General features: G+C 51.4%; 8 protein-coding genes and 1 non-coding gene across 9 annotated transcripts; 3 read left to right on the plus strand and 6 right to left on the minus strand.

The window, feature by feature from the left end:
• Nucleotides 1-1,071: 1,071 nt before the first annotated feature.
• On the minus strand, nt 1,072-1,163 carry B0T23DRAFT_t284. Its single transcript has one exon. It is a non-coding gene; the product is annotated as a tRNA-Glu (tRNA).
• A 4,134-nt stretch (nt 1,164-5,297) lies between these two features.
• B0T23DRAFT_421827 (Intradiol ring-cleavage dioxygenase) lies at nt 5,298-6,652 on the plus strand (the record flags this gene model as incomplete). Its single annotated transcript, XM_062839781.1, has 3 exons — nt 5,298-5,565; nt 5,638-5,895; nt 5,994-6,652. The coding sequence occupies exons 1-3, from the start codon at nt 5,334-5,336 to the stop codon at nt 6,650-6,652; spliced, it is 1,149 nt and encodes a 382-aa protein (XP_062690738.1). The 5' UTR covers nt 5,298-5,333.
• Nucleotides 6,653-7,103: 451 nt separating this feature from the next.
• Nucleotides 7,104-9,216, minus strand: B0T23DRAFT_362223 (peroxisome membrane protein). Its single transcript, XM_062836298.1, has 2 exons — nt 8,514-9,216; nt 7,104-8,457 (listed from the first exon to the last, which is right to left on the minus strand). Exons 1-2 carry the CDS (start codon nt 8,722-8,724, stop codon nt 7,487-7,489), a joined length of 1,182 nt encoding a protein of 393 aa, XP_062690739.1. The 5' UTR covers nt 8,725-9,216; the 3' UTR covers nt 7,104-7,486.
• A 239-nt stretch (nt 9,217-9,455) lies between these two features.
• Nucleotides 9,456-10,661, plus strand: B0T23DRAFT_190964 (uncharacterized protein). Its single transcript, XM_062833217.1, has 2 exons — nt 9,456-9,669; nt 9,730-10,661. The coding sequence occupies exons 1-2, from the start codon at nt 9,658-9,660 to the stop codon at nt 10,390-10,392; spliced, it is 675 nt and encodes a 224-aa protein (XP_062690740.1). The 5' UTR covers nt 9,456-9,657; the 3' UTR covers nt 10,393-10,661.
• B0T23DRAFT_320580 (arsenical-resistance protein ACR3) lies at nt 10,580-11,629 on the minus strand (the record flags this gene model as incomplete). Its single annotated transcript, XM_062835177.1, has 2 exons — nt 10,580-11,323; nt 11,396-11,629. The coding sequence occupies 2 exons, from the start codon at nt 11,627-11,629 to the stop codon at nt 10,580-10,582; spliced, it is 978 nt and encodes a 325-aa protein (XP_062690741.1).
• A 1,395-nt stretch (nt 11,630-13,024) lies between these two features.
• On the minus strand, nt 13,025-15,690 carry B0T23DRAFT_321022 (GMC oxidoreductase-domain-containing protein; the record flags this gene model as incomplete). Its single annotated transcript, XM_062835205.1, has 12 exons — nt 13,025-13,163; nt 13,235-13,371; nt 13,443-13,932; nt 14,007-14,229; nt 14,300-14,460; nt 14,511-14,608; nt 14,668-14,689; nt 14,745-14,881; nt 14,934-15,060; nt 15,109-15,275; nt 15,331-15,556; nt 15,617-15,690. 12 exons carry the CDS (start codon nt 15,688-15,690, stop codon nt 13,025-13,027), a joined length of 2,001 nt encoding a protein of 666 aa, XP_062690742.1.
• A 3,364-nt stretch (nt 15,691-19,054) lies between these two features.
• On the minus strand, nt 19,055-21,074 carry B0T23DRAFT_191088 (uncharacterized protein). The gene is made up of 4 exons (XM_062833218.1): nt 20,987-21,074; nt 20,537-20,915; nt 20,296-20,373; nt 19,055-20,039 (listed from the first exon to the last, which is right to left on the minus strand). The coding sequence occupies exons 2-4, from the start codon at nt 20,585-20,587 to the stop codon at nt 19,524-19,526; spliced, it is 645 nt and encodes a 214-aa protein (XP_062690743.1). The 5' UTR covers nt 20,588-20,915; nt 20,987-21,074; the 3' UTR covers nt 19,055-19,523.
• On the minus strand, nt 20,547-21,702 carry B0T23DRAFT_191209 (uncharacterized protein). Its single transcript, XM_062833220.1, has 2 exons — nt 20,987-21,702; nt 20,547-20,894 (listed from the first exon to the last, which is right to left on the minus strand). Exons 1-2 carry the CDS (start codon nt 21,396-21,398, stop codon nt 20,704-20,706), a joined length of 603 nt encoding a protein of 200 aa, XP_062690744.1. The 5' UTR covers nt 21,399-21,702; the 3' UTR covers nt 20,547-20,703.
• A 52-nt stretch (nt 21,703-21,754) lies between these two features.
• Nucleotides 21,755-22,961, plus strand: B0T23DRAFT_191136 (uncharacterized protein). The gene is made up of 2 exons (XM_062833219.1): nt 21,755-22,263; nt 22,521-22,961. The coding sequence occupies exons 1-2, from the start codon at nt 22,110-22,112 to the stop codon at nt 22,853-22,855; spliced, it is 489 nt and encodes a 162-aa protein (XP_062690745.1). The 5' UTR covers nt 21,755-22,109; the 3' UTR covers nt 22,856-22,961.
• The last annotated feature ends 3,508 nt before the right edge of the window (nt 22,962-26,469 follow it).

Consider the following 26,469-nt stretch of genomic DNA (forward strand, 5'->3'; position numbering starts at 1 on the left):
ACCCAGGGAGGTTAGTTGTGAACCAGTCTATGTGCCTATTTTCCTGCTGAGTAGCAAAAGTTTCAGCCGCGGGCAAATCTTCATAGTGCGCTAACTTAAAGGATCCTGCTTTGATGGAAACAGTTGCTGGTAATGATTACGCGATCCCGACGATAGACACACATCACTTTGATATTGGCGGCGGTTTGATGTGCTCTCCAGGGTCCTGGCTCTAACACATGGACTACTATGCTGGTGTGCGGATTCTGAGTTATTAAGTCCTTTCCCCGCGAAATGAGAGCCCACAACTGACCCTTTTCCCCAGCAGTTTGTTGGGCTGCAGTGGCCCATAGCCCATGAAGCCTTGTCTAGAGGAGGATGATTTCTCAACTTGAGGATGATTTACATGGTGTATTACAGAGTTCACGTTGCTCGAGATGACTAAAATGCCAAATTCAAATCTCTCCAACTTGTACCGCATCTAGCTAAAACATCGCGAACTGGATTTCGATCTGAGCCGGATACATCTGATGTTTTAGGCCCCTCACTTTTGCTTCCCTCCATGCTATGGGCCAATAGTTCAACTACGACTTCAATATAATTGCGAAAACTTTCTGTTCAGCTTCTAGCATCAGAGTGTCAACCGCGAAGCACAAGGGAGAGGGAGGTATCTTCTAACTTTCGATCAAAGGTAGTTGAGGTCAGTCTTGGTCCGTCTCAGGCTAAAAAAGCAGTTCGTCTCAGGCTTAGAGTGGAATGAAAATACGATAAGCTTGAAGGAAATGTGATACCAATATTGCTTTTTGGTGGAACATCAACTATCATGTACACAGACTGTTTAGGGCGATCAGGTGAAGCACAATAAGAATATCCTCGGGACTTGAGTGTGGGAGACACAAAAAGGTACCACAACGTACGAGATAAATCTTTCCTTTGGAAGCTTGAGAAATATTCAAAAAAGAAAGGAAAAGAAAGGAAAAGAAGAAAAGAAGAAAAGAAGAAAAGAAGAAAAGAAAAAAGGAAAACAAGGACAGGAATAAGTCCGCATCACGCAAAGCACGATGAAAAAATTAATGCAAAAAAGTATCGCAACTCGGATACCGGGAGTCGAACCCGGGGCTGTTGAGAGAGCAGTCACTTCTGAGAAGTGAGAGTCAACGATGTTACCGCTACACCATACCCGATGAGGATGGTTCCGATGATTGGATGATGATGAGCAGTGAGTTTGACAATTACAAACACCAGTGCAGCAATGCTGGAACCATCCGCATCGTTATGGAACGAAAAGACATCTTAACACTGTGCTTTTCAATTTATCAACAGATATTGAGGCAGACATGTATCGTGATGTGCACTCCGCAATCTGGATAATGCAATGTTCACAAATCTTTCTTTAGACTGGCAAATTGGGTACCCAACCTATCTTCGAGTATTTTCGAAGTGACGCATAACTGTGCCATGGCATCACCGTGGTCAAAACATGACCGTTCATCTCAGAATCATTCACGGGAATCGAGTAATCAATGAGCTTCGAGACAAATTTTTTGAGAAGAAGTTGGATATTCATTGTTTGAAATTGAGAGGTGAAAAGAATTCCGTCTTGGGAAGGGACGATGGTTGTTAGATCCTCGCTTCCGGGTCCTGCTGCCAGACACAGATGCTATGACCCTACATGTCAGACCAGGGCAGGCGCGAGGACCTCCCGCATCAATAGAAGGTGCAGAAAGAGAAGAAACAATGCACGATCAGAGAAGAAGGTCGAAGATTTAACTGATAAAACGCCGTCGACTCCCGCCTTTCCCATCTTCATCCTCCTCACTATGATCACTACCGCCATCATCAAGAACACCTACAGAAACAGCGACGGCCATCGAATTTTCAGGTGCTGTACGGCCGCATTCCCATTCCATTTGATGGTCTCAATTTCACCCTTGAAATGATGTAGGTTCGGCTCGATTGACACGGAAAAAGCAACGGCCAGAGACAACGACAGCGTCGCCCAGACAGTCGTTGTGCGACCACTCCTTCTTTGTAAGTCGGCAATGGCGCTTTTCGTTGTAGCTTCGTCAAATCTACCTCCATGATAGGTGTCATCAGAAGCCATTATAGTGCAAGGGCCTTTCGTCGTACCGTGGGGCCATCTGGACGATGGAGCGTCAAGTGTCGTCCTGAACCCAGCCCGGTCAGTGAAACTGCCAAGCTACTGCTCATCTGCCTCTTGACGAGCACAACGCGCAATCATGGCTCAAACAGCAAAGATCGGTTTGAATAGAATTTGCCCGAATTTTGTCATTGGTATTCCCCTCAAAATTGCTCCATCGGCTGATAGATGCTGGCTCGTACAGACATGCATGATCCATCCTATCAAGGCCCGCTGGTCTCCGTGTATCCATATCCTCAACAGGGCGGTGATGTGAGCCACTTACGCCCTAGAGGCGGAAACTCGAAGTAATTGTCTGGTCTTTGTATTGTGCCGGGAAAAAAGGACGTCAATGGCACAACCAACACGAACAGAGTCCTCGATGGGGCAAGTGGTGTCCGTTCCCATTGAAGAACAACTGACTGGTATGTACGTACCTTGTCGTTGTCAATATCGTAGTTCGCTTCCCAACGGTAATGAAGTTATGAATGCCTCCATTGCGATAGAGGTAAGTCGTGGCCGCCTACTCGTAGCCCCCGGCTCCCCGGTTTAGTGTTTGCGGAGACGGAACAATTCCGATACAGCCACCGCCTTTCCACGTCAACGCGGTTTCTCATTGCGTTTGCTGACGCGTCTTCTATAGTGGTCTAGTTCTTCTACCAGGGGCCCTTGGATTCCGCGTAACCTTGAGAGCAGAGGTGACTTTCGTGAAGATTGGCAATCTCTGCTGTTTGACTCGTCAACCATTCTTTTTGGAGTTGACCTTCACAGTCGTCCGTCGTCATTTTTTCCACTCTCCAACCCCGACTGTCAAGAAAAGGACCAGAATTCCAGACTAAGTGGCGGCAATGGAACGTTGATTGCTTTGGCCACCAACTTATTCGACTGCAGTTGGCAATCTTTGCCAGTCATGTGAATACACGACACCTTCCAGAAACACCCTTTTCCCCTCTGACCATAGCTCTTGGCGTTACATTCAAAGAACGTTTAGGCAGGTCCATCGAATTTAGGACGGGGCAATGACGGGAGGTAAGCACCTAATCGTAAACTCTCATTTTATCCGCATTTGTATCCGCCTACCTACCTCTAGGCTTCTCTGCATGATCTGTAATTCTCTCTTCGTGACTGGCGCATGAGCTGATACAACCCAACGCGGCTCTTGGCTCCTCCCCTGATTCCTTACCGATGTGCGGTGTAAGCTGTGGGGGTTCCTCCGCGCACTGCACAACTCAAGTGTTGAACCAGGTTTCCCTCCTTTCTTGGCAGTTTGGTAGGTAAGTGCCGCAGCAAAATGTTGCACCAGGGGAACTTGCCAAGAGCTATATCACCTCCTGGCCTTCCTGATGTGGTAGGCACTTCACTCAAGAAACTTGAGATAATGCAGTACAGCGCAGCGTAACAGAACCCGGTCTCTCCCGTCCTGAGAGTAGGTCTTGATGTTGTCTTTCAGGATCAGCTGTTGCTATGCGAATGAAAGCCGAACAGAACCGGGACAGAGATCTGGGCTGTTCTTCAGATCTTTGTCGTGAAGGGGTGTCATGGCCAGAACTCCATTCTTCCTGAACCTCAGCCCTCGTTACTTCCAACCCCGGACTGCTACTACCTACCAGTTGACGTACGTACTCCTTTCGCTTCTACCGCCTCCAACTCCCCTCCACGACTGTCTCGCTAACGATGATTGACAGCAATGCCCAGACGAAAAACGCGCGTCAAACAAGATGGTTGAGCTAGGCTGACTAGGGTTAGGTATCATGGGCGTTTGCAGATCTCTCTGCAGCAGCTTTCTCCGTCTTCCCTTTCATCCCCATTCATCCCACGGCTCTCCCGTCTTGGCAGGCTGTCGAGAGGCATGGAGCCACAAAGGTAGACGTGTGGTGTTCTTGTGTTCACCAAGCTTCCATCTTGGTCTTAACCCACTTGCGTATGGAGAAATTCGAACGCGTACTGTCTGCTGTAGTGTCAAGCCTATCCTTGAGGGGTGTTGATAAAACGATGAGAGTCGAATCGAAGAAAACCAGCTTCTTTGTTCAACCAGCTTCCGCAGAGCCCCAAGTGAACCAGGGCTGTTTCTTCCTCATTGGCAAAGTGCACAAATACAGCTGATGCCATTGGTTGAGCTTTTGCCATGGAATTGAATCCCCTGTTTCCATATGAACGCGTTATGTATGGGCGGTGCAAATTCGGGTTCCTTGTGTTTCACCCCCACAACCCGAACATCCCTAACTCGGAAGCAGCCCTAACTCTTCTTGCAGATCTTCTCGAGCAACTAGCAAGGGGTCTGTCCAAGGGGGGAAGTGGACTCTGTGGAGCCGGGATGACGAATCCTCCCCAGACACATGACAACTCCGGCAGCTTCATTAGAGAATTGAGAGGGCCAAGCATTGAACGGGGATGGGTGCAAGCCTAGCCACCAACCACCTCAGCTATCTGTGCATCGAGTGTTTCTTGTTTTGGTCGTCACGGTTTGTCTGTGCGGTAACAAAATATAGCACCTCAATCTATCATTGTCCGGGGTGCATAATATCAAGCTGCGTTAGGAGGTTCGCCATAGAGCACCTGCTATGAAAGAGGTACCGAGCGGATCAAGCTCGGCTCGAGTCCAACAACTTCAGGTACAAGCGAGCCCAAGGCCAGCCATATATTGCCTCCTTTCGAATTTGGGCTATCTTGAGCAGAGCTCCGTCGGTGACGAATTCGGGAGACTCCTTCACAGTGTCCACGCAATTCCACGTGCTAATGGTTTCATCGAAGGCATCGTTGCAATATGGGATGGAGTCGTGGCAATCAATTAACTTGACATATTGATCTCCGCCAATTGGTCTTCCAGGAAAATGAATGGATGGCATTGCTGCCCTTCCCTCTTAGACGATCCCTGGTCAAAACCCAAAGAAAGTTTCTCCGAACCTTGTTCCCCTACAGCTGCACTCGTCACCACAGGGTTGTTTCGAAAGAGAAGGCCCTATACCGTAGCACGCTCCGACGAGAACGCCATGGGTGTATGATGCTTGGCATGTGAGAGGAGGCTCAAGCTTCCCAGTTCTGGCCGTGAACCTTGCGGTCTGGACGGATGGTTGGATATGCTCCACGAGGCTCCTTCGGTTATATATATCAGACGATCTTCCCGCACTGAGGAGACATAATCTTTTGTTCATCATCAACAACAACAACAACAACGACCGCCATATCTTGTCTTCTCTGAACTTAAACCATCAAGATGCATCTCTCCTCGCTTCTCCTCGGAGCCATCGCCGCTACCGCCGTCACGGCCCACCCTGGCCATGACATCCGTGCCGAGCACGCTGAGCGTCAGGCCATCCTCGACCTTGTTGGCCGCAGCGACTACGGCCGTTGCGCTGACAAGCTCAAGGCCCGTGGCGTTGAGGCCCGCGCCGTCGCTAGACGCGAGGAGCTCGCCAAGAAGATAATGAGGAAGAGGAACCTCGAGGGTAAGTCCTGCCATATCAAGGCCTCAAGGCTGGATGGACCCTCTCGAAACCGACTGACACCGCTTCCCTCAGCCCGCTCCATTTATGCCCGTGGCACCCACCACTCCAACGCCACTTTCACTCTTCAGACTCCCGCCTCCGAGATCTTCGCTAGCACCGACTTCTGCTTCCTCAGCCCTGAGGTCACTGAAGGCCCCTACTACGTCGCTGGCGAGTATATCCGTGAGGACATCACCGAGGACCAGGCCGGTGTCGATCTCGCCCTCGACCTCCAGGTCTACGATGTCGAGACCTGCGAGCCCGTTCCCAACGTCTACCTTGAGATCTGGCGTACGTTTTCTTTTTCTTTCTCGCCACTTCCCGCCATCGTTCCCCAGTGTTTGTTTCCACCTTTGGTAGACCCACAAAGCTAACTCTCCATGTTCCAGACTGCAACAGCACTGGCGTCTACTCCGGCGTCTCCGCCAACGGCAACGGCAACGGCGACGCCTCCAACCTTAACGCCACATTCTTGCGTGGTCTCCAGCAGACCGACGCCGACGGCATCGCCCAATTCGAGACCTTGTTCCCCGGCCACTACACCGGCCGCGCCACCCACATCCACGTCATGGTGCACGTCGACCCGACCGTCTTCCCCAACAACACGATCCGGTCTACCACGGCCTCGCACGTCGGCCAGATCTACTTCGACCAGGATCTCATCACCGAAGTCGAGGCTGAGCCCGTCTACAACACCAACACCCAAAAGCTCACTCTCAACTCCGACGACATGCTCCACCAGCAAAGCTTGCAGGTCGGCGACCCCATCGTCAACTACGTCTACCTCGGCTCTACCGTCTCTGAGGGTCTGCTCGGCTGGATCGGCTTCGGTATCAACACCACGCTTTCCAGGGACGTCTCTGCTGCTGCTACCTTCTACGAGAGCGGCGGCGTTGCGAACTCCAACGGTGGCTTCCCCGGTGGCCATCATGGTGGTCCTCCTAGTGGATTCCCTACCGGCGTTCGCCCTACCGGCGTTCGCCCTACTAACGCTTCTTCTTCGGCCGCTGCCACCGCTGCCCCGGCTTGCAACGCTAAGAAGAACTAACCTGCGTTTCCTGACCCAGCTTGCAACGCCAAGGCTCCCTCCAAGAAGAAGCAAGCTTGATACCAGGCTTAGTTGGGCTCAAGGTTCTGATGATCAGTCAGGTCAGATTCCTAGAGTATGGTGTGCGTATGACGGAATACGATGGAGAAGATGGTGTGGTAATGGATGGGACACTCGTTTTAGTTGGTTAAGAATCGGATGTATGTAAAAATCTATAGACATACTTAGTTAGCCTAAACCCAGCATATCTGCTTGAGCGTTATTCCGTACCATGGTCAAAAAAGTGTCGTCTGTTTGGTTCTTTTGGATACCCTGAGATCATTGGCGGACCGAAGGCCGCAAGTTGGTTCCTGAGGATGTGCTGTTACAGGGCAGCAAGTGGAGAGAACATACCGGCAGTCTTGGGAGCCTATGTCAAAGGTTGCTGTTTTGGATGAATCTCGTTAGTCATCGCTGATCGAACTCTGCTTTCGCACCTTGCTTACTCACGACACTGAGACAGAAGCCCAGCTCTGGTTGAATGTGTCGTATCACAATTATGGTATTTATATACAAAGTGCTGAACCAATCAGAACATGCTCGTACATCACCAACGCTTCCATGCCCGCTTATACTGATATTGCCCTGGCAACAAAGTTTACTAAGCACCCACTGCTCAGACTGGTTCTTTGTTGACATCCAAAGGCGCCGAACCAAGCTTCTGGGTGGTTACGAATGAAACAATTTCCGAAACCCAAAATCGTGGACGGTATATGACTTGGTAACCAGTGACCAACACCGTTGCTCCGCCATGTATAACCAGCTCTCGCCCATCCCCAGAAACGTTGAAGCCTACTACGGGCTGGTGCTGAAATGATAATTCTCCCAGAGGTACTCATAATCCTCCAAAATGCCTCCAATCAAGCTCGGCATCCGTCTCCTCACGCCCTCCACCATCGACTTTGTGATATTCTCGTAGAACGCCCCGCGCATCATCCACCACCCCAAGGCCCAGCCTCTACGGCTCCATTCCTCCCGTTCGAGCGGCGTCGTCCGTAGGCTGCGATCTCGCAGCTGCCGAGCGACCAACTCTATCGCCAACCCAAGCACCCACGGAGCCCAGGCCTTGCGCTTGTCCTTGCTGCGAGCCATGGCCACTGCAAATGCCAATGGTGACAGAATATGCAGGATCTCAGCAACCTGCGCCGATCCTTGTAGCTGATTGACCAGTTTTGCCGCCGGCTTGATGTCGTCGGCTGTTAGCACCCGCGAAAGGAGGTAGCTGCTGATGTCGCCGGGCGAAGGTAATGTCGGCAGCGACATGCCGGTGCGGGGCATGGTCCATTCTCCATCCGGTGACGACTGCTGTGGCGACCCTGATGCGCTGGCGTATCCGCTGTCGTCCCCTTGGAAGGCGGATTCCTCGTCGGTTGGCGCTTCGGGCAGAGGCTCTCGCTCGGGCAGAACCGGGGTAATCAGTGGCCGTGACTTTGTTATCCTCAGCAGAAGAAGCTTGCAAAAGGCCTTGATGGCCTCTATTATGATGACGGCGCGCCAACGCATGCGCTCGCCGCGGCGCTTGGCCGCCATCTCGATTAAAAGCTCGACATAGTTGACGATCTGCAGAAGATAGGCTACGCGCCGGTAGAGGGGACTCTTGAGGAACCAAAAGCGGATGTATCGTTTATGCGGAGAGGGCGCGTTTGCGAGTGATGGCTGAGATAGCTTGGAGGATGCACGGAATAGCAGGGTATCATGGTAGAGAGAAAGGAGCTGGACGCCGCTGTGGATGGACTCGGAGGCAATCTCGGCATCCCGGAAACGGCCTGTAGACGGTGTTAGGAAGCGGTAAGCGATGATGCGACGCGATGATTGCACAAACCAGGTATGATGTATGTTAAGGAACGCAGGGTCGATTCTATCTGGGAGACCTGATGATTGTTCTTGGTGATGAAGTTGCCGTACGCGCCCAGCCAATTTGTCGACATGGTGCTCTTGACATCTGTGCTAGTAGTCGATCGCTTCGTTGCTGACATGGATTGGATGATGGGATTTGGACCCTTGAACCTAGGGACGTCGGCAGCTGTCGACATTGAGGATCTTGAACTGTCCTTTTTCGGATGATGATCTCGAGATTAGGGGCGCGACATTGACCGAGAGCCGGAACCGGGATGAAACGTCGGCGATTAATCGTGTCGCAATCAATCCCGAACTTGATATCGGGAAGACTAGAGTCGAGATTCCGCGGAGAGGGTGGGAGGGGGGCGAGCGGATGGGAGCTAGTAGGATGGATAGTCGCGGAGGTCCGATTATGGTGCGATGATGAAGTCGCTAAGTAGACTGGTATGACGATATCGCAACCTCGGGGTATGCGACAGACGACTTGAATGGATGGATGGATGGGGTGGATGGGATGCCCTGGATTGAAGATGGAGACGGCAGACAAGAACTGACGGTAGAGTCGAGGCCTAGGTATCAGTCGGTTGCAGAACAGTTCTCGATCCGGGGAAGTTCGTCAAAAGGGAAAACCAAGTGAACGGTCGGTGCGGTGCCAGGTTCAGGTCGCCAGGAGGTGGTGGATAAACCGTGGATCTGCTGTTACATGGAGGTAGGCATGGGCCTCGGCTCCTCCTGGAGGCTGCAGGAAAGGCGCCGAGGTGCTGTGTGATTGTGGAAAGTGCTGTGGCGCCTCAGGCAGCAAGGGCCACAGGGCTGCTCAGGGGGTCGAGCGGGTTCTTCCGGGGCGGTAATGTGGGGGGACAAAGCTGGGGTGCAGGTGCCGTTCGACGTCAGGGGCACTGTACCCTGCCTGCCCGTGAACCACATCAAGCCTCAACCTAGGTTGCGCTGTGATGAGACAGTGCCCTCTTATCGCTCCCGGTAAATCTCTTGCGAGGACATAAGAAAAAGCGGCACGTATGTTCCGCCCAACAGCACAAAGATCCAGTCCCAAGCTCCATCTATCGCCTTCCAGTTTCGAAAAGCGTCGGCGCGTAATTTGTTTTTCTTCGTTTTGAAAGCGAACCATGCCGTGGAAGGTGACCAAGCCCACTACGATATAATTTTGCCTTTAGATTTTGACTGACGGAAACCAACAGCACAAGACAGCAGAGACCAGGCAGCGGGTACGCGAAAACCAGCGGCGGTCTCGGGCCCGCCGGGAGGAGCTCATGCGTGACTTGCAGCGGCGCTTGGATGAGCAGGAGCGGCTCGGTGTCCAGGCCACGTTCGAGATGCAGCAAGCAGCCCGTCAAGTGGCGCACGAGAACAAGAGACTACGTGCCTTGCTATTTCAGAAAGGGGTCTCTGATTCTGAAGTGGACGAGTTCCTAGGTCGTGGAGATCCGGGTCCCATCGACAATCAGCAGGTTCATAATAATCGCCTCGTGCTGAACGCGGAGCAACCCAAGACACCTGCACGCAGCTGCAATCTGGAAACGCCACGCGAAAACCCGCCACGCAGAACGGAAGACAATTCGCGTCTTCTCGAACCGATCGGCCCGCTGGACGAGGATGACACACCGACAGTTCTGGAAGATTGGCCACGTTCTAGCGAAACCTCCTCGTCGCATCTAACCGATCCAGATGTCCGCTATAACTCGGGCATGGAGACGTCCTGCGATGTCGCGGCTGCGATCCTCGCCAATATGCATGGTCACGCAGACACCAGTCGTATACGGGTAGTCCTCGGTTGTACCGGCCCGAGCGACTGTATCGTCAAGAATACGAGAGTGTTTGACCTCTTGGACGAAGCAGCATAATTCTATCCGCCATCATAAACTGCCTTCTCTATATTATCATAAATTGCTAATATTCTCGCAGTGTCTTGCCCTCAAAAAAGATACAATCCTCTGATGATGGCATCCGTATTACTCCCTACAGCGCCCTTTTTTGGCAGACGGGAAAAGAAACACATGGATGTCCATCTTGTGCTTTCTTACACCGAACTCAGTTCTTCCACGCCCACCGGTTGCCAGCCCACCGCACGGCGTAAACCAAACCAATCAATACCGGCACCTCAATCAACGGCCCGACGGTTGCCGCCAGCGCCTGATCGCTGTTAGCTCCGAACGTTGCCACGGCGACGGCGATGGCGAGCTCGAAGTTGTTACTCGCAGCTGTGAAGCTCTGCGTCGCAGCGAGTGCGTAGCCCATGCCCATACGGTACGTCACGTACAGCGTCACGCTGAAGATAAGTATGAAATACACAAACAGCGGCGCGGCCACGCGCAGCACCGACACAATCTGATGGACCACAGCGTGGCCTTGGCTGGCAAAGAGTACCAGGATAGTGTACAGCAGACCGATTAAAGACCAAGGGCCCGCGAAGCGCAGGAAGACCTTCTCGAACCAGACGGGACCAGCGAGCCAGCGGAGGGTAAAACGGCTAAGGATGGCGGCACCGAGGGGAATCCCGAGAAAAACTCCGACGCTTGTAGCGACGATCTCGTACGAGACGTCCCGCACACCAGATTCGCCGCTAATAACGCGAATAAAAAAGACAGCCAGCGGAGCAAAGAGAACCATCTGGAGGATGGAGTTTATGGCAACCAAGATGGCGCAGTACTCGTTATCGCCACCGGCGAGGCCAGTCCAGATGAGCACCATGGCAATGCACCTGCCAAGGCCGACGAGGATGAGGCCGACACGCAGTTCCTCCTTGTCAGGTAGGAATGCCCATGATAATGCGAGCTGTCACCGGGCAAAGTTAGTCTTGGAATAACTTTCATACGTAAGGCGAGATTATCGGCAAGAGATGCTTACCATCAGGAAAGGCGCAACGATCCAATTCACAAGGATGCTGAACCCAATCTGCTTCCAGATGTCGCGGTGGGAGAAAAGCTCGTGCAGAGACTCGTATCGCACTTTGCAGAGGATAGGATACATCATCACCAGGAGTCCAATGGCAATCGGGATGGATACACCAACAAATGTCCCCTTTTGCAGTGCCGGGCCGACATTGTCGACCAAGTTTCCTAGCAGAACGCCGACGGTCATTGCCAGGAAAATCCACACGGCCAAAAACCGATCGAGAAGGCCAAGGGACTTGAATGCCGAAACCTTCTTTTGCCTATCGTCGACTGTCTTTCTTGATGGCTGCTTCTCGACGTCTTGAGGTTGGGCATCTTTCGCGGGTATAGTAGGACTTTCACTACTGGAACCTATCTCGGCCGTGCTGCTCGCATCTAGGATCACGGTTTTCGTGGTCATGATGGTCGTTTGTGACGTTGGTGCTGCTTGATGTATTCGTTTGAACGTGAACAAGACGATAAATAAAGGTGTAGGGAAAACAAGCGGTCCTTGGTTGCGTCTCTGGCTCGAGGCTTTGGCTTGAAGTTAATGAAGAATAGTTAGGTACTTGTAGGGACCAACCTATTCAGTGGATGCTATGGCACCTCGGCCAATCATGCAGAGGGTGTGACACGCACCCATAAACGGGTCTAGACTAGGCGGTTACTTCTCCGGCACACAACCCTACCCATCACTAGGTACACTATTAGTGTATCAATACGCGCACGTGGTAGTCTAATAGGCAGCGAGTGTACAGTTACCCGACTTTTGCCTTGCTACAAGTAAGGAGCACTTCCTCGAGGACTTCAGGATGGCCATACCCGGTAAGGGAATGGTCCATGCTCGTCAAGGCCCTTCTTACGGTAGGTTTTCGCCTCTCCTGTCACACTACGATGCGCACTATACGAGATGACCCGTCAGATCAAATTCGAAGCTAATCATCCTTCTTGAAGTGTCATCGGGGGTTTGTTGTTGTACCCCAGGATGATGTTGGCATTCCAAGCTCTGGAGCATGGATAGAACCAGCTTGGAATTGGAATGAGGGCAAGACGCAGGAGATAGAGTTCAAACGTCCGATGTCCAGCATCAAGTTGGTCAAGTTCATGGCGAGATACACGATAAGTAGAGGCAGGTACGAACGAACACGATAAAACAAATGCCCGGAAGGTAACATAGACAGTTCGGAATCGGAACCGGAACGGAACATGGAATACCCAAAGACAACCCATACTTTTAGGTCGGTACATTACTTCCATCTACGTTTATCATGCTGGAGCATCAAGCCATATCGTCCACTGACGCAATGCAATTGAAGGGAGGAGCGCATAGGAACGGAGAATTCTTGTTACGAAATTCTTAATGCGAGCCAGTCACGCCATAATTGCAGCCAGTGGAACAATCGAAATTGCAAACAAATCCAACTTCTCTCAAGCCGCTAAAAACTTACTCTTAGGTTCCAGGGAGAGAACTACTGAAACAGCCAAATCAAAACACACCACCCTCAAGCTCAACAACGACGAAGTTCCAGTACGCGAAAGGGAAAACGGAAAAAAATAAAAAGGAAATATAAAATCGGTATATCAAACTGGGCATCCAACGGCCTCAAAGTCTTGAGCTAAGTCTGTTCTCGCCCGGCGCGTGATAATCGGGAACCTTCATTTGGAGGGCTTCGCCCGAGTACCCCAAGTCTTCAGCGACAAGGACAGCCGCCTTCTCGCCGATGAGCAAAGCGGTCGAATAACTAAAGAGTGCGGCTATGATTAATGATGTTGTTACAAACAGTCTTCGAACAATGGGGTAGCTAATACTTACGTGTTGCAGCCGACATTATCAGGACAGATACTAAGGTCCGCCACCTTCAAGCCCTTTACGCCGTGAACGTTGAGGCGCTCGTCCAAGACGCCGTGCTTGACAATGCTATTTCCTTCCCGGGGAGCCATGGAACATGTCTGCATCAACACCAAGAGTTAGCAATCTGTGTTGCGATGTTCCCATTTGTGAAGGCTTGAAAGCAACTTACGCCCAGGCAATGCCACGTCGTCTCGACATGCCGCTTCACCCAATCCTCGACGGCTTTAATGTCCTCATGAGAATACTTCAGCTCCCTCCTCTTTGCTTTGCGGTTGCTCGTCACATGTAGCACGTTGGGCTTCTCATCCGCCGGTGGCACTGGCACCGTCCAGCTGCCGTGTTGGATACCAGCAGTGATGTTTCCAGGTAGAGCATACTTGTTGGTGTCCTCCAAGTCGAGGTCGTGCGCGCGTGCCGGAGAGTCGAAATTGAAGAAAGGATGCATATTCTGCACTTCACCAGCATAGGCATCCATCCTGCGAGCGGTTTCACGCGACTTGATATAGCCCCATACCATCGGAACCATATCGCGCTCATCATTCATAAACCCGGCATCAAAGTCCGGTACTTCGTACGGGTCAGCCGACCTGATGTGTGTCGAACCGCGTGAGAAGGGATACTCCAGGAAGTGAAACATGGTAAAGAAGTTGCCAGGAGGCCTGTGCCATGCGACAACTACATGTTAGTAATGAGTACTCCATCATCGAGTTACTGGCCAAAGGGTACTTCTCACATGAGCATACGGTCTCCGAACCAGCCGGCAATCACCGAGTAATGCATTACGGGCTTATCCGGCTTGTTCTTGAAGTACGTCTCCCAGCCCGACTTGAAATGCGGAGTTGGCCACTGCTCAAAATCCTTCAGCTCTTTCTCAGTTGGCCGAATCTTCACGCCGGCCTCGATACCGTTCGTTGCCAGTGGCCCAGTGCCTTTGATGTTCCACTCGTCGAAGACACCTGTACAAGTCAGTAGGGGTTCGTCAATACTATCTCTACAGGTGATGACATGAGACATATATGTGCTTACGCTTTTGCACCTCAGGGTCACCACGGGCAAAGTCATCGAACGTCTCCGTGCCCGGCTTGGCTCGATACACACTGAAAGTCAAGTAATGATCCTGAAAGTTCAGACCGACGCCAAGAAGATCGACAATTGGTTTGACTCCAGCCTGTCGCAGCTTTTCAGGGCTCCCTGCTTTTCGTTGGCTCGAGTTCTTCTAGTCAGCCTTCAGCATCACTTACCGATGCCAGAGCGCTGGAGAATCAAAGGAGAGGACATCGTTCCACTTGAGACGACGATCTGCTTGCGAGCTCGGAAAACGCGTACTCCGCGATCCTAGTAAATGTCCCCAAGTGAGTAAGGGCCATTCAATTCCCGGATTCGCGCTAACTTACGTTGCCCATAGGCTTCGTTGGACTGTCGGTGTGTTAGTTGACAACCTTGCACATGAGAGTGCACATCTCTGACTTACACAGTCTGTACAGCGACCGCTCGACCATTCTCGATGATTACCTTATCGACCTTGGTGTTACAAGCCAGGTATAAGTTTGAGTGAACGGCCCGAGTGGCGTGGATATAGGCATGAGCACTGTCACTCCGGCGGCCAGTCTAGGTTCGCCTTGTTAGTTTGCCACCAACCATCGAAGTAATGGACACTTACATCACGATTGATCCACTTCAACCACTGTTCAGCACCGTGGGCAGTTTTCAGATCTTGTAAGTCGTCCACTACGGGAATTCCTTGGGATTCAGCTGCCCTGAGGAAGTCATCCTTGATGGGATACGTACTATCACCTGTTAGTCTGAAACCGCAATCATTTCTCCATGGGACCTACTAGTTTCCAAAAGACACCTTGATGGGGCCTCCAGAGCCGTGGATATCCCGATTATGAGATGCACGCTGGTATGTTTCGTGCTTCTTCATGAGAGGAAGCAGTTCCTTGGTCGTCCACCCTTTGGCTTGGAAGTCATCATAGTCTGACGCGGAAGCTCGAGTGTACATCTGGGTCCAGTTAGTCTTGACTTTATGACAGCTGGGATATCACCATCACGCATACCATGAAGTTGATGGAAGACCCTCCGCCGAGCACATGAGCTGCGGGTACAATTGCCCCTCTACCACCGAGCCACTTCGATGGCTTGGACTCATAGAATGTTGCAGTCTTCGAGTCCAATTTCATATTCCGAGGAAAGATACCGGGTCGGAATATCCAAGGATTGTTGAGATTGCTCTCGCCAGCCTCAATGAGAAGCACCTTGAGGTTATGGTCGAGGTTCGCCAACCTGTCGAGATTTTTATGAGTTTCAAGGACGGCAAGTGCAGCTTGGGGCCATGCAACTCACCTGCCAGCAACCACACACCCACAACTTCCTCCTCCGCACACAATGATGTCGAACTCCTCCGGTAGGGGGGACATCGTGATATGAGTCTGCGTGTTGTCCAAATCAGAGTCTCTTTGGGCCCTTCCAAGTTTTGTCCTAAATAAAACCTCGATTCACTGATCCATAGAGGTATCTGGGAGCTCTACACTTCTTATACACGGCAATAGCCCCGCATTCACCTTCCTTCCCCTCTTCACCTACAAGAGTTTAAAGCCGACGATCCCTCAGGCAGCCGGATTCCCTGACAGTGGTCCTCGGATTGCTTTGATGATGATTTCTGGCCAGTGTTCGAGGTTTCCCCCCCACACCGAACTAGTCCTCAGGCCTTTCGGTCTTCCTTTCCCACGAGTCCTAACCAGTACAAAGTCCACTTGACCCGCAAGGGCTGCAATGCATCTTTGGAAACCCCTCATCAACTTACCCAGACGAGAGATGCATCACATAGCTGGACTGTGCCACGGCAGCTGCATTGGAATGAGCGGGGATGAATGAGTGTTTGTGGTGATGGCGAAGATCCAAGAACCCCCCTGGTGACTGACGACTCTGATTGGAGCCCGGCTTCCTTCCATGTGAGGCCTCATATAACAATAGCCGTCATATTTCAGGAAAATAGCTATTCCTGAACAACAGTTACTCGCTTTTACAACAAGCTCAGTTTCAAACTGCAGATAGTCCAAGCAGAGAAGCACTCATCAGACCGGTGTAAGCGGGGTCAATATGGCACATATCTGAAGCGGTTGATTAGTATCGACGGTGCATCGCCGTTCAGGTTTGAATAGAATCGCCAATGTTGTTCAATTGATCGGCACTCATCAGTATCTCCATGATACATTTATGGATCTTCAGTTTTGAAGAGGTGCCGAAACCAACATTGGAGTACATGAACTACTTCTTTCTCCTTTTACTGAATGTGATCAATCTTCCGGCTACCGGTTGTATCGGTCATGGTGCGTCATTGCTTATTTTCAAAAGTCTCTATTAGAAGGATGAAGGAGGGGAAGACGTTGCTTTTCATTGATGCTCACCCCGTGACGAAGACGAGTGACCAAATGCAACACCGCGCCATCAGTTCATGCATCTTCACAAAGCCAGGGCTGCAAGCAACTACAGTGCGGCTTCCACAAAAAGACCAACAAAATAACCCCCAGGGAAGAAGGTCATTACTATCAGATAGGGACAAGAGGTCTTTATAGTCAGCGCGGTGAATCTTGCTGAAGTTAGGGCGCTGCAGCAGTGCTTTGTTCATAGACGTTGGAATTGGCAAATTCGAAGCAAAAAGGTTCACGGCTTGCAGACGAACAAGATGTCTGAAACGATATCAGAAACCTATTCTGGGCGGTTTTTCTTATTCTCAGTGGGATGCATTTAGTTGACGACTCCGAACCTCTTGCGTAAAACATGCATTACCGGCACGGCACGGTAATGCACGTTGGCGAGGAAAGTGAACGCGGGGTTGACATTCAACAACCTGCAGCATCCAAAATCACCAAGGGACTGAATCGCTCTCCCCTTACCCCCTCCTCCTACGACAGACCTTCATTCATACCTGTCTCATGCCCATCAGTCATCATGGTTCTCCGGTCTCGAGTTCAGTTGTTTCAATGTTTAGAAAACAGGAACAGATGCTGTACGTCGTGAGCTAGTCATTAGTCAACTGTGAGAGACTCTCTTAGGATCACAACGGACGGCCTCGTTGACATTTCCATGAACGGGCACCACATGACTTCTTGTTGCCTCTTATTTCGAAGTGACAGCTTGTCTGACCGACCAACTTGTACCCATGTAAAGGGTAGCCTACCATTTAAGGTATTCGTTGCGAGAAACCGTAGCAATGCCGAGCACATTCAGAGATCAACAACACCCGGAATGTGATTATCCCCCCATCCTCCCTTTTTCCAAACGGATCATTATACAGATGAAGGGTCAAGAGAGATTTTCACCCCCACCTCTTTCTCGCTCCCAAAGGAGAGAAAGACACAGCATCGACAAGTCCCTTTCCCCTCTCTTCATTTCCCATCTTTGGATCTTGGCATCCATGGCAACCGAACATGCTTTCCCAAGCTTCCTAGGTAGGCTCACCTCGCCTTTGAATCGAGTGATCCGCGGTCTTTGTCTTCCCTACCTCCTACTCTCGAATTCCAACTCCGAACATCCAGGTCCAAGTTCCATGTCAGCAGAATAGGACAAGAATGGGTTTTCTTTTTCTTTCATAATTTATTGATTTATTTCTTTCCTCCTAGATATCCGGTTCTACTGTACAATTCCTACAGGCGATGTTGTACATAGGCCCATATTGGATATCAGACAGGAAAGACATGCCAAATTTTCCGAGCTTCGTGTTGGCCCAAATTCAGTACATCAGATTTTGGATTGTTCCGGAGCTTTATTTCATTGAAGGATGACAACGAGGACACACGAGTTGGTTCTGAGGAGTTATCACGACTGTGACTAGTTTGTATATGTGAGGCGTGTGCATGTTTCTATATTCATGGATGGATGAGTGGGCTTGATTTGGTTAGTTGGTATCTAGCTCTGGACAACTCTTTGCGCGTATAGATAGTAGTAGTACGAGCGTTTTGATCACGTTCATTGCTGTGACCTGGTGCAAGGCGTTGAATATGGTATGACGTGTTGACTTAACCTGTACGGTTTGCCGTATGGCTCGCACGCTGCGACGCGGAAATTGTTTTTTTGAGGGGATACTGAAAATAGCATGGTAGATGATAACCAACATGTAAGAGCGGCGGTTCAGATCCAGGAAAAGCATCGTCGAATGAGCTGAGCAGGAAGCTCGTCGCACTAGGTATAGTGAAGTCTTTGATCCAACAAGTGTGTAAGCTGTAGAGGCCAAAGCAGTGGCTTTGGCTTTGGGAACATATTCAGGACGTAGAAAAGGGGTTCTGACAGCCATCTTGTCAGCCATTTGTTCCAATCCTATCAGGGAAACAGTTGATGGTCAGCCGTCAGACACTCGACCGAGCCCAGTCGTACAGAGAAGGACCACGTATGAGCCGGGGGAACTATTATTAACCTGATTTCAGGGAGGTGATACATGATAGGTAGCGTATTAGTTGTTGACGAGACAGTTGTTCACCCTGGTTGGCCGTAACCTGGGATATAGTTGCAGGGTCAGGAAGATAACCTTTCGTGAAAGGTTTAGGACGACATGCAGGTTTGCGTACCTGGTGATCATCCTACCCAAGCCCGTTGCCGTGTAACGTAACGACGCAGGTGGCAGCGGGAAGGAAATCATAGAGGCAGGGGAAAAAAAAGGAACAGAGATGAAATTTAGATGCTAGGACCTAAAAACGCCGATTACCAAAAAGTGACAGATGTTCATCATCCCACCAGATGACCGAGCCGGTCTGGGAAAGCAAATCAACGGCAGAATTGCCAGTGTGAACCGTGAATGAACAAGTGAGACCCCGTTCATATACAGTTTGCTGCAAAATCGGATACTTCAGAGGTGACCTGTTGTTCCCTCAGAAAACCACCACCTACCCCAACAGCTCCATCCCATTCATGTCCATCGTCATCCCAAACTCCCAATAACCACAAGCAGAAGGCTCTGTGTTGTTCTTCGTCGTGTTCTTTTGCATCATAAGCGTTGTACGTATGTAGTATATCTCCGTCGATCCGGCATGCGTTTTCGAAATCGAACCATCCCGGCTTCACCGCCGTTTGGAGCCTCCGCCCAGTGACCGATCCTACCTCACCCCACGTATCCCGATAGCGGGACGACCCACCTAAACCGCCTCTCCCGATTCATCCAACCTCTCCAGTTCTTCAACGTTTTCTTCGCTCTTTCTTCTCCCGCAAAACTTAAGAAAAGGAAAACGGCCCGAGAGTTCCAGCACATGATTCCGGCTTAAGCCCGCAAAGCCCGCAAACGCTGTTGCAGGGCATCTTCCTCTTCCGGAGTTGGCTCGGCCGTCTGGCTCACCGCCTGCTGGGCAGCAGCGTTCGGATCAACCTTGCTGGCGCTGGCTTTATTCAGTTCCTGCCCCAGCTCTAGTCCGGCGTCGTCTGCGAGCTTGCCGAGCAGTTCGTGCACGGCATCGTCGCTCACCTGCACACTTGTGCTCTGCGTCATGGCGTCCGTGTAGATGCCGTTGCTCATGGCGTACTCCTCGTTCTGCTGCTTGTACTGCTCCAGCGTTAGGAGCGTCTTCTCGGGGTTCACGCTGCGCTGGGCCCGTGACATGGTCTTGGATGACTGGGCCATCATGAACGTCATGCGGTTCATGGCGTTGTTAGCCTGTATCTGGGCAACGCTGAGCTCGGCCATATCAGCGGCTTGGTCCATCTGTTGAGCGATGGCTTGTTTGGCAAGCAGCATGCGGGCTTTTTGAGCGGCTTGCGCGGTTTCGCCCTTTTTGAGAAGCTAGAAAATGTCAACCATGGCTTGTTAGTTTGGGCGTTCCTCTAAATGCGGTGACACGATGGCATGGGGGCGTTCGTAGGGAATGACGGGAATCATGTCATTTGAAAGACCACGATGCCCAGTATTGATAGTGGTAGACAGAGTATGAATGTGCATCCATCTAGGTAAGAAGAGCATCGCCAGTTCAGGAAGACATTGCGGGACACCGGCCAACAGACACCAGAGGGTAAAGAAGGAACGGAACGGGGTGACAAACATTCTGGATCTGCTTCTTCAATTCATTGTCTTGTTTGGCAGCCTTCTGGGCTTCACGTCGTGCTTGCTTGGCATTGAACTGCCAATCCGTGATGGGCATTAGCAACTAATCGATGTTTTCTCATGTTGTTCCGTGATTGTTCCATGCCATCTATGGAAGATCGCAAGCAGGGTAGGCGACGCTGCAAGGGATGGACCACCGACGCAAGGAACAACCCAAGGCCCAATGGCGGAACACATACGCGGGCTTGAAACTCAACTTGCATGTCTCTTGCAAGCTGTCGGTTCGCCATCTTGATTCCGCGGTGAGATGGTCTGTCGGTGATGGACTAATGGAGGGAGGTGGGGGGTTTAGGGTCGGGGCGACGGTCGGTGACTACGTAGGACTCGGCGGGGACAGCGAATGAAGTCAAGCGGTGGGCTTGGGCTTTGGAGAGCAGGATCCAGTTGTTAGGATATCGCGGGTACGGTTGTCGTGACGGATGATGGCCGGCGACTGGAATACTATCGGGTCGAGTAGGTAGGTGATGGATGGTGTGTCAACAATGGAATAGAGGTAGGTACCTGATCGATATCTTGGATGTCCGCAAGTGTTGAATGCTGCTAGGTACTAAAAGTTACCTTAAGTGCTACGTAAGTCACTGCTAGCCTGTAGTGCCTACTGTGCTGTTGCGTGCTGGACGGCGACGTACAGAATGGAGCACCCGACGGGAAACTGGAGCCTGGCGAGCGTGACAGGGTTGAGAATGACGGGAAGCCCTTCAGGTTGGGAAGATCCGGGACGTCCGTTGGTCGGCGGCCTGTCAGCGCGAGACAGTCGCCCGAACTACGGACCCGTGATTGGCCCGGATGAGACGCTGAAGTAGCATGTGGGGCCTCTGCATTGCCACCCCGCCCTGCCCGCGCTTTCCACAGATTCCACGCTATGACGCAGTCCTGTGGCTGGTGCCTCCTCTCGAGCCCCCTAAGTGTGTGTGCCAAACTGCCAGTGCGCCGCATTTTTAGAGGGTCCCGCTTGGCACCGTGAGTGACATTCGCTGGCCAATTGAGCGGTAAACAGCGAGCCTCGTTCGTTGCTGGGCGGTCTGCACTGTCGACCCGCATTGGTGTCGTTCGCTGAACGGAACCGGCGATTCCATCTTTTGACGGTTGGCAGTTGCGGTGGAGAGAACGGGAGCGTTTTTTGCCCTTTACCTCTAGGCCAGAATAGGAGCGAACAGGGGAGAGCCACCTAAATGAGGTGGCTCGGTCTCGCGAATTTTTTGGGGGCGGAAGCTAGAATACTGGCCAGCAACTGAACCAGACGGCAAGGGCCCGGATGACAGGGCAAGTGAAGTCCGAATGAAGACCGGCATCAAGCCACACAGTATCTCTAGCCTATTGTGCACGGGCAGCAAAGTCCCGCCAATTCGCAACGGACTGCCGACGGAAGGAAAATGAGCGCTCGCTGGGCTCAGACTGGCTACAAGCCTAGAGGTCTTTTCCGATAACTCTTTTTTTTTATTATCAGCGACCCCCAGTGGCTCCTGCGGGCTCTGTTCGTGGCTCGCGCGCCCCCCGAGCATATGAGTGAAGGGTTTTTCGTTTTTCTGGACAAAACTTAGAGCAGAAACCATAGACCACGGATTCCAATCTTTCCGGCTTGACTCGCTCCTCTTCTTCTCCATTTTATCTTCTTTGTCTTGGGCAATTTCCTTTTTTCAACAACATCTCTTAGACTCTAGACTTGTATCCATTTTCCTTTTCTCTTGGGGTCTCCCACTCAGCTAGGAACCACACTCCACCACAGCTCGGCTCGGAACACGACCCAACATCATGTCGATTCGCAAGCTCAACGTGCAGACCTTCCCGCGCCCCCCGCTGGTCGAGAGGGCGCCCCGTCACATCCAGATCAAGTGGCACGGGCAGCTCATCGCCGACGTCCCTCCTGGTGAGGCGTACTGGGTTTTGGAGACCCATCATCCACCTAGTTAGTCCACCCCATTCTTCCCGCAGTCCTCATTCCTACGTCGGGGTCCTCCAGCGTTACACCCCGTCCCGACATCCACTGCACAACCCAACACGGCCAGGTCCAGGCTGCCGACGTGTTGTGCGGATCACTCTTCACCCTTTTTTTGGAGGTGGAAGTTCTGTCGCTCAAACTGGAGCCACCTCAGCTCGTCCCGACGCTGCTGTGAATGCTTTGTGAAGTCGTCCACTAACTCTCATGCCTTCCCCCCTCTGCAGCTTACTACATCCCCCCTTCGCTCGTGCGCCTTCCGCTTGCGACCACTCCTAGATCGACTTTCTGCGAGTGGAAGGGAACCGCCACATACTACTCCATCATGAGTCCCATTTCGGCCGCCGAGACCATTTCCAACAGAATCTGGGCCTACAACGAGCCCGCAAAGGGCTACGAGGCCATTAAGGGCTACCTTGCCTTTTACGCCTCTCCTTGGGAGTGCTATGTGGACGGCGAGCGCGCCCAGCCCCAGCCCGGTGATTTCTATGGCGGTTGGGTGACGAGCGATGTCGAGGGTGTCGTCAAGGGCCAGTGGGGTACCTGGGATCCTGTTCTTTAAGGAATTCCAGATCGGGTAGAAAACAAAGAAACAATTTCAAGATCAGGGAGTATGGGGGGAGCTTCTCTTGGTGTGTTGAGGGGTTTTTCTGGAGTTGGGCCGGAAGGGTTATAGAAACGCATACACATGGCTGGTTTTTAAAACGGTGCATATGGGATCGGAAAGCGCATTGTGTTGGGAAGACAGCAACAGAAGAAAATGTCATCATCCTTTTAGAAGGCGCTGCAATACCTAGAAGAGGCATTCGATGCAAATCGACCATAGCATGTTGGATTCTCTTGCTTGAGCGGGATCACAGACCTGGTGCGTTTTGGCGTGATGATGTGACAGTTTTGGAAGTGTAGATGCTCGTCAGATGCGGAACGGGAACCGGAACGACGTCGTGGTATGAGATCCTTGGATGTGATGTTGATTAGGTGGGCGGAACCGGAATGCCGAGATTCCAAGCATGCACCGGAACCTGCGATCGTCCGTGAGGCATCGGAGAACGAAGCGGTGGCTGGGCTAGGCCGCATGTGTGTCCACCTCGGGAGCCCGATGCACTGATGTAGGAGGCCGCTTGGGACTTTACAGTATGACCCAAGCATCTGTATTATATGTAAAGAAGGTGACGCTGACAAGCCTGGAGGAAGGTAGTGTAGGTTGATCTGGGTTCGGTTAGCTGCACTGGCTTCAGACATGGCTCCATAGAATGGGGGTAGTGATATGTTCGAGAAGGGGTGTGGAAGTCACTAAAGAACAATGGAACAAACCCAGAGGCAAGGGATGGCCGCCCATATATCCTTTTCCATTAGTCTTCCCCTAGCACGCGTCGTCAGTTGATCCCCGTTATGAACTCCACAGGAAGTGGAGGGTTTCGTGGATTAGTCGTGGGTAAAGCTGGAGAGGAGATGGCGTTAAAAGTGGAAAGATGCTAAGTTTAGTAAGAATAATGGTGTGAGATTGGGGGTCACAAAGTGGGAAAGCCGAAAGCGTGTCCTATCCACCAGCGAATATGAATAGCAGAATTCAACAACATGGAAGTCTAGAAGGCGGCTCCATCAAGTAAGTGCCATGTGGGAGGCAAGCAATGACGAGAAAAGATGCGGAAAAAGGCTAGTAGCGAGATGGCAGATGGAGACACAGGGAGATGAGGTCGTGGTCCAAACCCAAGTCGCGGGAGGCTCTGCAGGCGTGTTTCGTTTCTAGGCTCACAAACAATTGAATTTATCTGCGGGGGAGCCGAACACCACTCTTGCTCTCTCTTTCCTTCTTTCATCGCGAGACATACCGAGTCTTCTGAATGGTCAAAAGGCCCAGAGCCAAGCAATGGTTGGCTCCGGACGTCGTCTCGTCACACCTTGCACTGTATCAGAGTGTAAGCGAACGCCACGCCATCCGCACTGGCAGTCCATCTTCATCCACCTTTGCTTAACTGCATCGGGGATGGCATTTCTCACCTCCATTTGAAAATGCCAGTGGAGAGACGGGACGAGCGTAAGACGCACCGAGACGTTAAATTTGGTCCGCGGAAGCATCGCCGCCGTCGGACTTGAATGCCACAATTACAGTCAAGACTGCGATGTCTCGTCAAATGCAGTGTTGCAATTCCGACGGCCATTCCACGCCAGCACGCTATCTTTCGCACATGTACTCTGCCGAATAGATCCGCCAGGCCTACCGCACCTGTCTTAGGAACGGAGGTATAGACTTGTAAATCTGCTTACTCGGGCGAAGAAAACGGTATCATGATCATACTCGGAAATAGATGACATGACTCGTCACGTACTTTTCTCTATTTCATTCACGAACAACACTAGGTTTGAGTCGTCTTATACTCGTCTCCAACACTGAATGCAAGAACCGCGGTACGTGCGCCGAGAACAGACCTACAACCCATCACCTGTTATTTGGGGCTAACCGTTCGCCATGTCAACTGAGAGGAAGATGAATAGACGAGAGGAACCAAATGGACGAATAGAGGAAGAACCCATAGCGAAGCTACTTGCATGGGTAACTAATGAAGTGACCGAGCAAAAACTCTCTGTTCAAAGACAAGGGCGAGATATCACCCTTCGCTCCCAGATTGTGCGACCGCAAACTTGGGAAACGGGCCAGAAGGAAATGAGGGGTCATCGATTGTTCGCGGGCTACGCCAATCCATTTTTGAGCGATCATAACCCAAGACAAACTACTGAGGGAGGGAGAAAAACCAATAGAACGAACGAATGAAAGGGACGCCGAAAGGGTTGATTCTGGATCGGAATGCCGTACGACAAGGCACCGAGCCCAGGGAAACAAAGAAAGAGAGAGGAGAGAAAAAAAAAAGAAAAAAAGAAAAAAAGAAAAAAAGAAAAAAAGGGAAAGCAAAATAAGCGCGAGGTCTTGGCGTTCTTTTCTCAGTCCTCCTCACCCATACTAACCCTTAGATTTCGAACTCGAGATATCCATACTGCTTCTGACTGGCTGGCGGATCCGGATCGGATCACCGCCCGATCAGCATGGAGCAAGCCACGTTCGGATATGCCAAAAATGAATCTAAATAAGGGTTCAACTTTATTGACTTCCTTTCGCGGGGAGAGATCGGCAGTTACACTGCCTACCACCTTAAGCATTCTACACTAGAGGCTGGACTTTTCGGAGACTTTAACCGCTCTCACCACCCTCTCATCCAAGGATCTACTAGCGTCTTTCATTGAGGAGAGACTAGATCGGCATTTTACAAGAACTTCAGTCCGGGTAACTACCTCTATTCGACCACGGAGATACCGTATAAAACGTGGAAATCGGAATTTAAGGTCTATGGCAAGTATCATCTCTGGGCCACATCTATGGGGTGTTCAAGCAGTTAAAGCAACGTGCTTTCCTCGAAGTTGGAAATCGCCAAAAGAATCGTACACTAAGTACAGTCTGTTGCGTTGACTCTACCTACCTGAAGTACGGTATCAGGTATGTGCATATCGGAGCTGCCGAGCTAAGGGGAATTTCTTGCAGAACCCAAGTCCGATTTTCCCGGGTTTTTTCTGTACCACAGTAAGCTGAAGCACGGCGTGTAAGCACAAATCTGCACATCTGACATCCGCATGATTGTATTTGTGTAATGCTCCATGAGGCTGCTCTCATGCCCGGTGGAAGACAATTCACAATGGTCCTGCAAGTGAATGGATTCCTCACATGTATGCACTGTAGGCTCACGGCTACGGGTACCACGGAGTAATCGGAGATTTCAAGAAGGTATAAGGATACGGCTCGTAAATCCAAGATGCTAATTCGAATTGTCAAACAACGGGGTTCAAGATTGCCGACTGCACGCTAGAGCACAAGCTGACGGACACTCAACAGCAGTCCTCGGCCAGTCGATAGAAGGAAGGTTATCGAGACACTTGCCCCTGGATAGTGTAGCGTACCACCGTTGTGGATTTGCGGGCGCGCGGAGCATTCCGACCTGCCCTCTTTTTGCCCAAACGGCCAGGCCCCTTTGTGGGGCAATTGATAATGCATGGTGGTGAGGGGACTTGATCAGAGATAGGGAAATGTACAGAGGGCTGAAGTTTCTTGAGCGAAAATGATGAACTTGACAAACACGAAGCCGAGACTCTCCTGAATGAGCTCATTCAGCTCGCTCCAAAAAGAAG

This window comes from Neurospora hispaniola, assembly GCF_033458365.1.
Source record: "Neurospora hispaniola strain FGSC 10403 chromosome Unknown B0T23scaffold_6, whole genome shotgun sequence".
In the NCBI taxonomy this organism is placed as follows: Eukaryota; Fungi; Ascomycota; class Sordariomycetes; order Sordariales; family Sordariaceae; genus Neurospora; species Neurospora hispaniola.

Coding starts and splice junctions, on each gene's coding strand:
- B0T23DRAFT_362223 (XM_062836298.1), bottom strand. CDS start 8,724: ATGTCGACAGCTGCCGACGTCCCTAGGTTCAAGGGTCCAAATCCCATC. Junction 8,458..8,513: donor CTTAACATACATCATACCTG/GTTTGTGCAATC, acceptor CACCGTCTACAG/GCCGTTTCCGGGATGCCGAG.
- B0T23DRAFT_191088 (XM_062833218.1), bottom strand. CDS start 20,587: ATGGCGAACCGACAGCTTGCAAGAGACATGCAAGTTGAGTTTCAAGCC. Junction 20,374..20,536: donor AAGTTGAGTTTCAAGCCCGC/GTATGTGTTCCG, acceptor ACGGATTGGCAG/TTCAATGCCAAGCAAGCACG. Junction 20,040..20,295: donor TGAAGAAGCAGATCCAGAAT/GTTTGTCACCCC, acceptor GACATTTTCTAG/CTTCTCAAAAAGGGCGAAAC.
- B0T23DRAFT_191209 (XM_062833220.1), bottom strand. CDS start 21,398: ATGCGGGTCGACAGTGCAGACCGCCCAGCAACGAACGAGGCTCGCTGT. Junction 20,895..20,986: donor CCCGTCGGGTGCTCCATTCT/GTACGTCGCCGT, acceptor AGTACCTAGCAG/CATTCAACACTTGCGGACAT.
- B0T23DRAFT_191136 (XM_062833219.1), top strand. CDS start 22,110: ATGTCGATTCGCAAGCTCAACGTGCAGACCTTCCCGCGCCCCCCGCTG. Junction 22,264..22,520: donor GGAGACCCATCATCCACCTA/GTTAGTCCACCC, acceptor CCCCCTCTGCAG/CTTACTACATCCCCCCTTCG.